This window comes from Megascapheus bottae, chromosome 24, assembly GCF_031878675.1.
Source record: "Megascapheus bottae isolate mThoBot1 chromosome 24, mThoBot2.hap1, whole genome shotgun sequence".
NCBI classification, from domain to species: domain Eukaryota; kingdom Metazoa; phylum Chordata; class Mammalia; order Rodentia; family Geomyidae; genus Megascapheus; species Megascapheus bottae.
This window is the reverse complement of record NC_143532.1, coordinates 24,965,450-24,978,045: the sequence shown is the minus strand read 5'-3', so window position 1 is coordinate 24,978,045 and position 12,596 is coordinate 24,965,450. Positions and strand designations below refer to the sequence as shown.

At 54.7% G+C, this 12,596-nt stretch overlaps 1 protein-coding gene across 1 annotated transcript in view; it reads left to right on the top strand.

Annotated features, from left to right (window-relative positions):
* Adcy7 (adenylate cyclase 7) overlaps positions 1-12,596 on the top strand; it is a 33,543-nt gene that overhangs the window by 6,781 nt on the left and 14,166 nt on the right. The window contains exons 2-7 of the mRNA XM_090357666.1: positions 5,904-6,325; positions 7,586-7,789; positions 8,885-9,046; positions 9,661-9,810; positions 10,120-10,268; positions 10,640-10,751. Of these exons, the coding sequence (XP_090213792.1) occupies positions 6,155-6,325; positions 7,586-7,789; positions 8,885-9,046; positions 9,661-9,810; positions 10,120-10,268; positions 10,640-10,751 (948 nt within the window). The 5' untranslated portion in view covers positions 5,904-6,154. The remainder of the gene's footprint in view (positions 1-5,903; positions 6,326-7,585; positions 7,790-8,884; positions 9,047-9,660; positions 9,811-10,119; positions 10,269-10,639; positions 10,752-12,596) is intronic.

Here is a 12,596-nt window from a genome sequence, read left to right as displayed (position 1 = left end):
TACATGTGAGGTTAGGAGGGAAAATTATGTGAAATAGATTTGGTAAGTGAAAGGTATGTGTGGTGTGGGTGACTTCCTGCCTTCCCTGGGGGTCTTGCTGACTCATTACTATCCACCAGGGAGTCTGAGGGCCTGTTTCCAGCATAGAAATGCGCCGATTTTTGCAAACTAGACTTACTGGTTTTAAGCTGGATTTCTTCCTATAAAGTCACTCCTGCTTTCCAGATGTTTAAAGTAATTTGAATTGCCTCGTCTGTGATCTTTCTCTTCGTCTCCTCCCATTTACCGACTGGGTTATTAGTTTTTATTTATAGTAGCTCTTTGCATATGATGGTGATTAGATATAAATTGCAAATATGGTTCCCTTTTCTGTCTTTGTTTCTTTATACTTTAGGTCGTTTTGTTTTGTGTAGTAAACATTTTAATTTATACAACTGACTGTGTCAGTCTTTATGGCTTTTGTGTCTGTTAGAAAGGCCTTACCCATTCTGGTGTTATTCAGTTGGTCTCTTTGGTCATAGTTCTGTCGCGGTTATGACTTGGGCTGGCGCTGTCCTCTGGGCTATTGCCTGTTAAAACAGGCCACTTTCAGTGCTGGCAACAAGGCCCAAATATGCCTTGTTTCTGCTGCTTGGGTTACTAAGTATTGGGGCTCTTCCTCCTTCTACCCACTTCAGGCCTGTCTGGCAGATCCTTGGGCTGGGTGACGCCCTGTGCAGGGCGTGGTCATCAGCTGCCTCCAGCCTGCCATGGTAGTGGCCCCACTGAGGTCCCTGGGGCCAGCTCAACTTCCCCTTTCTGCCCTTCCTTATCAAGGGAAAAGGGAAAAATCTGTTCAATGTGGGTGTGAAAGTATTTCCATTCTAGAGAGGGGGATGGCGCGGACAGGACAGTGCTTCAACAAATCATCAGTGGTAGAACTTGGGGTGAGAGTGAAAGGAAAATGCTGCTGTTCCTTCAGGCCCAGGAGGCTGGTGATTGGGTAGTTAATAAGCCCTGTTGCTTAGATACCACTTGGAGCTCAGTCCTGCAGAGGGTGGGGCCTTGGCCTCTGCCTGCTGGGAGCTTGAGCCTCAGTACTTTCCTCCTGGCCCTGCTGAGTGCAGATAAAACAGTGTAGAATGAATGAGTGAAGAGTGGAACTCTTTTTTTTTTTTTTTTTTGCCAGTCCTGGGCTTGAGCTCAGGGCCTGAGAATGGCCCTTGCATTTTTCTCAAGGCTAGAGCTCTACCACTTGAGCCTCAGTACCACTTCTGCCTTTTTCTAAGTATGTGGTACTAAGGAATCGAACCTGGGTCTTCGTGCATGCTAGGCAAGCACTCTACCACTAGGCCAAACTCCCGGCCCCAGCCTGAACTCTTTCTAGGCAGGCTCCACTTAGCCATCGTCAGAATTTCAGGAGATCATGTCATATTTGTCATGTTTGCATATTGTGTATGTACACGCACACTGGATTGAACTCGGGGCCTGGGTGCTGTCTCTGAGCTGTTTTGCTCAAAGCTATTCTCTACCACTTGAGCCATAGCTGCATTCCCAGCTTTTTTTGGTAGTTAATTGGCGATAAGAATCTCATGAACTTCTCTGCCAGGACTGGCTTTGAACTGTGATTCGTAGATCCTCAGCATCATGAAAAGCTAGGATTATAGGCATGAGCCATTGGTGGCAGGCTCATGCTTGCATTTTAAGGGAAAGACTTAAAATATACCCCTGGACTTTGCCCTCAAGGGCTAGGGGATTCCAACTGGCCTGATTCCTCATGCTTCTCAGAGTTGGCCTAGAGCTGGACTACAGAGGTCTGAAAGGAGAAACTGAAGCCCAAGCCTAGCAAGTCCAGGGTTTACAGAGAAGGGTGCTGACTGCCACTTAGGCTTCTTCACCCAGGACTCTAGTCCCTGGGGATTGAGGTCAGCTGGGTCTGAAGAGAGCTGTGCTGACTGGGGCTTTGTAGGCTGCCTTCACATGGGGAGATGGTAGAGGTCCTGGGGAGTCTGCTGCTGTCATCACTGTCCTGGTTGGATTCCTCAGCTGGGCTCTGGCCACACTAGTACCTGCTGGATACCGAGCCCTGTTGAGGTTCACAGACTACATTGGCCTGCAAGCTTGCCCATCACGACTTTGTAGATCCCATGACCACCGGCACCCTGGCTTATGGACGGGAAAGTGGGGTTGGCTGTCAGCAGACTCGAACACTTCTGTGAGCGGTGGTGCAGGGCTGGGTGGATCCATTCTCCTCCCTGGCTCCTGTGTGCCCATGGCTGTCCCTCTTCCTGACGACTCACCCATGCCCTGCCTGTCTCCCTACCCACCTGCAGCTGCTTTCCCTCCTTCTCAGGGCCGCTTGTAGGGACAGCCTGGGGAGAAGGTACTGGGGGTGCAGTCCATGGATGCCAGACGTGAGTCTGGGAAGACCTTGGAGTGGGAATGAGGCAAGAGCTGCAAAGGCTCAAGACCTGCAGGGCTCCAGACAGCAGGCAGGGGAGGAGGGAGGAGCCAGAGAAGAGGCCAGCAGGACTGGAATCCTCCGTCCTTCCAGGGCTGTCTGCTTCCTGCACAAAGCTTGGGGGCTGCCATGGGAGATGCCATGAGTTGGGACTGTATTGGCAGATAGAAGGTTCTGTGCCATTGCCCAGAGTGCTAGAGTCCACTGCCTGGGCCTGGGAGGCAGGTTTCATGTAGGTTTGGCTTGTAGTGGAGACTGCTGAGAAGACCCCGTGGGGCCTCTCCCTCCTTCTCCCCTTCCCTTTTTCTCCCTCCCCTCCCTTGCTCTTCTCTCCCTGCTTTCTCTGTAGGCCTTTGGGTCCCCCTTTCCCCTTTCTGAAGCCACCAGGGCCCAGGCCCTCGGCAGCTCTGGTGCTTGCTGGTTTCGTCCAGAGGAAGCTGGGTTGAGACTCACACACCAGTTTGGGGGAGGAAGTGGGTGCTCTGTCCCTTCTGTGATTGGGGGGGGTCTGGAATCACCCCAAAGATGCTGGGGGTAGGTGCAGCAGCCAGCCACTTCCACTGGGGAAAGGTCCTGGGGCAGCCCCTCTGCAGCGCGGCTCTTGCCCAAGCAGCTCTTGCTGGGAGATCTGGCTGCTACCTGCAGGTGTTCAGAGACCACAGCCAGGGAGGCAGGAAGTGGGGGGAAAAGTAGGAGTAGGCTTCTAGAGAGGAGGCTTCCAGGGCCAGCTGGGACCTTTGTTCTGCAGGGCAAAGGAGCCTTGATGAGATTCGGGGAAGCCCACCCTCTTGGTCTGGGCCTTGTTGAGGAAAGGGCAAGAAGGGACCTGGCATTTTGAGATGGGAACACTGTGAGGGTAACAGTTGGAGGAAGACCCCATGGTCCTAGCTCCTAGCTGTGTGACCTCTCTTGTCTCAGTTCCTATACCATGCAGTGGGAAGAGCAAGCAGTCTGCCCTACAGGTAAGAGCAGACTTAGAGGAATTCCAAGGCCAGGCTCTGGGTGGGAGCCCAGCAGGCTTGCCTATGGCTCATGCAGCACTGGAGGCAGCAGCAGGCCAGAGCCTGTGTGTTAGAATTCCTTTACATAGCCGACCCAAGCTCGCTAACTTTCTCCAGGGTTGTCTTGGGGGGCACTGGAGAGGATGTGATCCCCGTGCCCCCTCACTTTGGTAGACTGGGTTTCTTCTTCTCTGGAGCCTTAGGTCTTCTGTCACTGAACCCAGGCCTATGAAGGCCTCAGAAGTATGAGTGGGGAAGGGGAGAAGGTACCTCTAGCTGCGCCTGCAGGACTTACTCTTAATGGCTAAGTAAGACTTTCTCCTCTTCCCTCCTCCCTCCTCCCCCTGCCCAGTACAGCCCTGAAGGGCCCTGACTTAGCCCGACCTGGCTCCTAGAACCCAGGGAACCCAGTTTCCCAGAAAAAGTGAGCAAGATCCACCTCCTTAGCTAAACCATCACGGGGTGTTCTGTGAAAGCCAAGGCAGGTTGGTGTGAAGCATGGATGGCAGCCAGGCCCCGCTGGACTCCAGACAGAGCAGCTCTGATCTGCTCTGCAGCTCAGCAGGGAGGTGGGCTCCCTGCTGCAGGGAAGAGGATGGGGCTTCAGGAAGGAAGGACTTAACAACTGGAAGCTGTGCCTAGGAATGGAGGAGCCTTCCGATGGGTCGAGGAGATCCTGTACTGGGCGTCCCAGTGAGGACGCCTGGCCAGCTGCAGAGAAGCGGGCAAAGTGTTCCTCCAGGCAGCGTGCGTGGGGCCCTCCTGGTTGCAGCTGAGTGAGCAGCTGAAAAAGAGCTGATGATTGTCAGAGGGACATCTGCACCATGGAGGTCTTGGGGCCAGATATAGGGGAGGAGCTGGCTTCAGGGGGTGCCAGTGCCCTAGACTTTGGGGGAGAAGCTGGCTTGGGGGCAGGGGTGTGTGTGCCAGTCCAGCAGTGGATACAATGCCCTCTCTCCAGCCAGCCCTGCCTTGCGTTGCCAGGCCATTGGATGGAGAATTTGTGTCCAGTGTAGCAACCCCCCCCCCCATCTATTGCCCAGGAGGTGGCCTAAATAGGGCTCCAAGGAGTGTTTATTGGCCACGGGCTCACAGGAGCCTCTCAGTGGCTCCTGCTTCCATGCTGGCTTGGCTAGCAAAAGAAGACTAGAGTAGGGCTGGAGGTGTGGTTTAGTGACATTGTACCAGCCTAGCAAGCACTGGGTCCTGAGTTCAAACCCCGATGCTGAGGTAAAAGAATCATTTCCATAACACAGATGCGGGGCTGCTCTGGTGGGGTATGCCTGTGCCTCTCCATCTCCCCGGTTATCTACCCCAAATCCCTAGAGCTGCCAGGGTCAGCTGAAGGCACAATGCTCAAGGAGACATCCCAGGAGGCCAGTGAGTGGAACGGCCTGGGTGCTGGCTCTCCACCGTGTTCACCGGTTGTGGTGGGGTGCTCTGCTGAAATTCATGATCGCTGTCGGATAATTAGATCTCCACATGGAAAAAGAAGCCAGCTTTGAATCACATCTCACAGCACGCAGGCGCTGAGTAGGTCAGAAGCCTTGATGTGATTTGGGGATGGGGGAATACCATGCCTGTCTTCAGAGCAGCACGGGCTCAGCCATGGAAGTGCTGCGTCTACATTGGCCACTGTCCTACCTGCCAGCCAGGTGGCTCTGTGCCTTTGCAGAATGGCTTGTGTAACGCAGGGCCTGGATTTTTGTCTGTCTTTAGGCAGGATCTTGCTATGCATCTGAGACTGACTTTGAATTTGTAATCCTCTGCCTCTCAAGAGTTGGGATTGTAGTTAATGTGCCATCACACCTTAGTAGTTTTTGTTTTGTCCTAGGGCTTGAACTCAGGGCCTGGGCTTTCTTTTCCCTTCAAGGCTCTATCCCTTGAGCCACAGCTCCACTGCTAGTTTTTGGTAGTTAGTTGAAGATGAGAGTTTCATGGTCTGGCTTTGAACCATGATTCTTAAACACCAGCCTCCTGAGTAGCTAGAATTGGAGGCAGGAGCCCAGCTATAGTTTTATTTAACTTTTTTCCTATGGTGGTACTTGGGTTTGAACTTGGGGACTCACACTCACTAGGCAGGCACACTATCACTTGTGCTCTTTTTGCTTTAGTCTTCAGGTGGGGCCTGCCATTTTTTGCAGGAAGCTGGCCTTAGACCACTGTTCTCCAGCTGACATCACAGGTGAACCACTATGCCTGGCTTCCTGGTTGAGATGGGTCTTGCTAGCCAGAATGGCCTCATGCTCTGCCTTTGGAGCAGCTGGGATTACAGGTGTCCACACCTGACCCACATAGTTAATCTTGAATGAATTTGAATCCCCATGTAAATAGCCACACAGTGACCTTAAGGTCACTGTGATTCCGGAAAGGCCTCCCTGGGCCCTGCTCCCCTCCTCATGCCAACCTTGCCAGGACTTGGCTGATGGTCATCAAATACTGGGTCTGCTTTGTCTCCACAGGGCTGAGGATTTGTGTCTCATCCTGGATACCGGGGAAGATGCTGGTGGCACAGTGAATGTGGCCTGGTGGCTGGAGCAGTGCAGCCTCCCTGCCCATGGATCTGCAGGCTCCAAAGGCCTCTGCCCAGCTCCCCTCACCAGCTCTGGGGAGGCCAGAGGCTTAGGCTCAGAGAGGAGGTATTCAAGACAGATGCCCCCAGGCTGTGAGACCTCCTGAGCCAGTTGGTGGGCCAGGGGCTCTGAGGAGGAAGATGCCAGCCAAGGGGCGCTACTTCCTCAATGAGGGTGAGGAGGGCCCCGACCAGGCGGCACTCTATGAGAAGTACCGCCTCACCAGCCAGCACAGACCACTGCTGCTCGTGTTGCTCGTGCTGGCCATTGCTGCCTGCGTTGCCCTCATCGCCATCACCTTCAGCCATGAGGTGAGTCCCTGGGCTGCTCGCTGCTCGTGGGTGGGGACACTGTTCTCCAGGGCTCAGGCCAGCTGCCAATTTCCTCAAAGTCTCAGATGTCTCCCCTGAAATGCGAGACAGGTCAGTGTGAAATGATTTTTTTTTTTTTTTTGGCCAGGCTTGGCCTCAGGGCCTGAGCACTGTCCTTGGACTTTCTCAAGGCTAGAGCTCTACCACCGGAGCCTCAGCACCACTTCTGGCTTTTTTTTTCTATGTATGTGGTACTGAGGAATCGAACCCAGGTCTTCATGCATGCTAGGCAAGCACTTTAACCACTAGGCCAAACTCCCGGCCCCAGTGTAAAATGAATTTGTAGTCTAGAGAGGTTTTGGGGATCGCATTCCTTGGGCCAAATAAATGGTCCTAGCTTTTACCACCCTGAAATTTGATCTGCTACAGACCTGAACTCAGGGAGAGATGGCTTGTGTATCCTTTGTTCTTCCATACTTCCCAGGCCATGGCAGACATCATAATCGATGCCTGCACTTCTGAGCCTGTTTCAGAATTCCTCCCACAGCAGTCACCACTCTCTAACCTTGGCTTGGCACTTGCCTTGTTGCAGCCACCAGCTGAGTGCAGCTATGCAGCCTTAGGACTGGGTATCTACAATTTTAATGATCTTTTATCTTAGTGTAACTTTGACTAGATGACTATGGAAGATTGAACTTTATCTGTGTCACATGACTGCAGTCCTTCAGGGGTCCTGACAGGGTCCAGGCTTGGGAGATTGTAATACAGGATTCTTGCTGTCCCTCCCCAGATCAGCCTCTCCTCCTGGGTCTATGGGGACTACGGCGTCCCAGAGACTCTGGATGCAGTGTCAGCTGTAGGATGTCTTCCTGCCCCCCCCCCCAGCTTCCCCCTGGGCCTTTATTTGAGCCCCTGCCTGTGGAGGAATGCCTGCTTTCCTCCCTCAGCAGCTTCTGCTCCTTCTGAAAGAATCGATTGCCTAGGAGGAGGTGGCCCTGCCCCAGGGCTACTTTCAAGTCACCTGTCACCTGCAGGCACCCACAAAGCCCAGCTCTGCCTCCTGGGGACATCCTATCCCAGGGTAGGGTAAGGAGGATGCTAGGGTGCTGAGGAGACCAGGAAAGGCAGCCTTAGTGGAGGTGACAGCCTCACAGGCCCGAGTTGAGGAGAAGTAGAGGCCCCAGAAGTGAGGCCAGGCAGGCTTCCTGGAAGAGCTGGCGCCCAGGACAAAGGCCAGGCATTCTGTGTCTGTTCTACCAGGAACCCTCGGGACACCAGGCTGTCCTGGGCACCGCGTTCTTCACACTCGTGGTGTTCATAGCTCTCTACGTGCTGGTGTACGTTGAGTGCCTCGTGCAGCGATGGCTGTGGGCCCTGGCACTGTTCACCTGGACCTGCTTCATGATGCTGGGCTACATAGTGATATGGGACTCCTGGAGGCGGACAGCCTGTGCGTGGGAGCAGGTAACACAGTGGGACCTGGTCTGATAAGGCTCTTATGGGGAGCAGGCCTGAGCCCATGTGTGGCTGTGGCTCTGGGAGGAGGGCAGACCACAGGCTTCTTTAGCCTTTCCCTTCTTTGTGTCGATGGACTCTGCTCCCACCTCAGCCCCTCTTCTGGCTGGGATGTTTCTTTGCTTATTCTATTTTGTGTGCTAGTCCTGGGGCTTGAACTCAGGGCTTAAGTGCTATCTCTGAGCAAAAAGCTCAAGGCTAATGCTCTACCACTTGAGCCACAGCTCTGCTTCCAGTTTTTTGGAGTTTAATGGAGGTTAGAGTCTCATAGACTTTTCTGCCTGAGCTGGTTTTGAACTGTGAGCCTTAGAGCTCAGCCTTCTGAGTATATAGGATTATAGGAATGAGCCACTAGTGCCTGGCTGGCTGGGGTGTTTTTGAGTGGCTCCCTATAGAGACGACAGGAGGGCAGGAAGCACCAAAGAAGATTCCTGACTCCAGAAGGGCTGAGGGCCAGGCATGCTGACCCTAGAGCTCCAGGAGAAGCAGCTGCATTTTCTCCACGCTGCTCCCCTCAGCTGAGGACAGGCCTGTTTGTTTCTTTTTTGGTCTGAGATTGCGACTTAAACTTGATGTCGGATTCTCTTGCCCATTGGTTAACTAGGCCACCCCTCCATCCCCAAGGGCCTGTTCTCAATCAGCTCAAGGGCCAGGCTCTGTCGCCCTGGCTGGGTGGCCATTGTGGGCAGGGTAGCTGAGCTCTGTTCCTGTGGCTGGGTGGGAAAGGCTCTTGAAACACATAGACTGTAGCCTTTGGGGGAAGAGGTGCTGCCCTGGAAGGGAGGGAACAGGGGTGGAGGGCGGAGGGCAGCGGTGGGAGGCAGCATGTCACCATCCTGTCAGGGCAAGCTCCCTGGGTCACTGGCACATTGGCATCTTGCCCACTGCTTCAGCATGCAGATGGGAATGGGGATTGTGGCTTAGGCTGTTTCGGGGAGAAGTGGGGGGCACCCTGAGGACCAAGGGCACGGAGGGGGTCATCTCTACCATAGTTCTGCCTTGGGTAGTGTGGCCAACTCCATCCTCTTGGACTGATGTCCCTAGGTGCCCTTCTTCCTGTTCATCGTCTTTGTGGGGTACACACTGCTGCCCCTCAGCATGTGGGGGGCTGTTGCTGTGGGGGTGTTCTCCTCTGCCTCCCACCTCCTGGTGTTTGGTGCTCTGATGGGAATCTTCACGAAGCCCTTCCTCCAGGTGGGACTGCAGGTGAGTGATGGGCTGGGGACAGGCTAAGGCCTCCGAGGATAACGTGGGTCAGCAGGGCCCAGGGTGGATAAACTAGATCCTCAGAGCTGGCCTTCACTCTACTGGCCTCTGTGTCCTGTGACCCCAGGCCGTGCCTGCTGGGTCATTGTACTGCTGTAGTACAAGGTCCTGCTCCATAGCCTGGGTCAGGATGTGGGATGTCCTGGGCGAGGGTGTCTGTGCCTTCGTGTTGAGTGCACAGATGGACACATAACTCAGTGGGGCTTAGGGATGCAGTGTCTCCTAGGTGTCTACTCCTAGCACTTCTGGCACCCTGTGCCGATGTGACTGACACCCTCAGCCTTTGCCTTAGTCTTGTTCTGTGAGGGGTTCACTCTCTCTCCCCGGAAGTTCTAGCTCCCCAGGCTCTGGTGTCCGAGCTCCACCACACAGAACAGGCACTAGTGATGCAGCAAAGACCCAGATCCTGATTCCTGTAGCCACAAATGACTTAGGAGACTAGCCCCTGCCTGGGTCTCAGTTTCCCTGCGTGGGCTGGGGTAAGGGGTAGGGAAGATGGCTTCAGCATCTGCCAGGGCGCTGGTGCTGAGCCCCCCACCCCCGGCCCCTCCCAGTTGCTGGCCAATGCCATCATCTTCCTGTGCGGGAACTTCACGGGCGCCTTCCACAAGCACCAGATGCAGGACGCCTCCCGAGACCTCTTCACCTACACCGTCAAGTGCATCCAGATCCGCCGCAAGCTGCGTGTGGAGAAGCGCCAGCAGGTGAGGGGCCCTGCCTCCCCAAGGGGCCATAGCTTGGCCCTTGGCCTCTTCATCCCCCTCACCCCCCGCGAGGTGCTTGTTGAGGGCATGGCGTTCACGAGCTGACCCCCACTTGGGTCTCCAGGGGGCTGCTGGGCTGAATAGGAGGCTGTGAGCCCAGCTGGGCCAATGCTGGACATAAGCAAACAGAGAATGTGGGCAGAGCGGGCAAGAGGGCAACGGGCTTGTTGATGGGTAGGTCAGCCTGGAGTTTGACACTGCCGTGTTTGACCTTCTTGGTCCCTCTGCTGGTCTGCCCACGATGGCCAGGAGAACCTGCTGCTGTCTGTGTTGCCAGCCCACATCTCCATGGGCATGAAGCTAGCCATCATCGAGCGGCTCAAGGAGAGCGGGGGCCGCCGCTACATGCCTGACCACAACTTCCACAGCCTCTATGTGAAGCGCCACCAGAACGTCAGGTGGGTGATGCCCACTCCCCAAGGCCCAGGGTGGGGGGGCGCGGCGGGCAGCCAGCAACCTCCTGCCGAGTCTCCCCAGTATGGTCCACTGGAGGCTCACCCCGCTGGCCTTGTCTGCGCTGCAGGAGCTTGTGGACCACAATGGGGAGGTCTGATGGAAATCCCAGCTCTGGTCCCGAGCCTGGGAGTTTTCCCTCCTACCTGGCTGAGTTGAGGGCCCTAGCTGCCCAAGGAAAGCCTGGCTTGCTGCCTTCCACAGCGGTGGGCTGGGTCCTGACCTTCCTGCCCCCGGGGGGATGAGCAAGGCAGAGGCAGCTTGGGTCCAGGGATGGGTGTCCACTTCCTGACCTGGCCCCTCCACCCTTCCTCAGCATCTTGTATGCCGACATCGTGGGCTTCACGCGGCTGGCCAGTGACTGCTCCCCCAAGGAGCTGGTGGTGGTACTGAATGAACTCTTCGGCAAGTTTGACCAGATTGCCAAGGTGAGCCCCGAGGGTTGTGCGCCAACCAACACAAAGCCACTGCTGCCTCCCCCACAGGAGGAGCAGGATTTGAGCCTAAGTCCCAGCAGCAAGCCTCCTGGGGTGGATGTGGAGTTGGGTGGCCTCACAGTCGGGACCTTGTTCCTGCTTCAGACATGGGGGTGCAGGGTGTAGAGGAAGCGATAGAGGGAGGCCTCACCTGGGCCTGAGAGATGCAGAAGCCATGGTCTGAACCGGAGTCTGTTCATCTTAGGTGAATCATGGCTGCACAAAAGTTTGAAAAACCAAAGAAAGAGATCCAAGGAAGAAAGGAACAGAAGGCAGGGGGAGCAGAGTGTGCAAAGCTTGAAACGGAAGCTGTGTGTGCTACGGAATGAGGACGAGGGGACAGGGCCACAGTTTAAGACATGCATGGAGGGATGGTTGGGATGGTGAGGGGGCTGCAAGCCCTCTTGCTGCCACTTCTCAGGCTGTGTGTTTTCAAGAAGTCTGCAGAAATCTGGCCACGTGTTGGTCAGGATGGGCTTCCTGGAAGCTGTGGTTATGGAGTAGCGTGGAAGCAGCTTTGTGCCATCTGGATGGGCAGGTGGGTGGGAGAGAAGATGGGGTTATTTGTGAGCAGAGGTCTCAGGCCTCAGCTGTCTTTTCCTTGCAGAGAAGCCCAAGCCCAGCCTTGATGAGTTGGCCAGAGCCCTCCCCATGCATTGTCCCCCAACATGTCCCCCCTTTTTTTTCAGTCATGGGACTTGAACTCAGGGCCTGGGTACTGTCCTTGAGTTTTCTCATGGCTGGTGCTCTAACACTTGAGCAATAGCACCACTTCTGGCTTTTTCTGTGTATGTGGTACTGAAGAATCAAACCCAGGGCTTTGTGCACGCTAGACAAGCACTCTATCACTAGACCACATTCCCAGTCCCCTCTGGTTCCTTTTCATTCACAAACATTGCTCAAATAGCCTATAGCAACAGGCCGGCAGGCTGGTCCCATCAGTGGTCAAACCCAAAGTTTACCTTCCTCTATGACCAAGACCTCAGAATGTGTCCCCAAAACCAAGTGTTTATGGAGTCTATGGACTCCCCAAAGAGTCCTGCACCCGAATAAGGGGAAGGGATAAGGTTGCCAGAACCCAGCCCCTCTCCACACTGTCCTCGAGTTTCTTTGGACATCAAGAGCTTGACATGTCACCAGGCACTGGTGGCTCACACCTGAAATCCCAGCTACTCAAGCGGCTGAAATCTGAGGATTACAGTTTGAAGCCAGTCCATGAAGGAAAGTCCTGTGGTACTTTTAACTCCGATTAATCACTAGAGAGCTCAAAGTGGAGCTGTGGCTCAAGTGGTAGAGAGCTAGCCTTGTGCTAAAAAGCTCGGGGACAGCATCCAGGCCCAGAGTTCAAGCCCCAGGTCCAGCATTAAAAAAAAACAAGCATTGGGCTGGGAGTTTGGCCTAGTGGTAGAGTGCTTGCCTAGCATGCACAAAGACCCCGAGTTCAATTCCTCGGTACCACATACATAGCAAAAAGCCAGAAATGGTGGCTCAAGTGGTATAGTTTTAGCCTTGAGAAAACCCAAGGACAGTGCTCAGGCCCTGAGCTCAAGCCAAGGACTGGCCAAAAAAAAAAAAAGCATATATCGGCAGGAATCACTGGGCACACTCTGAAATTGGGTAGCTGAAGGAGGGCTGGGTAAAGGGACCGTTCACAGGAACACAGCAAAGGTGGACTGCTCCATTTCTAACCTCCGTGTCAGTGGTGTGAATGAGCCAGCCTCCACCAGCACCCAGAAGCCCCTGCCACACCGACTGAGGGCATAAGGGGTCTGCTTGTCATGGCAGCATCTCAGACCT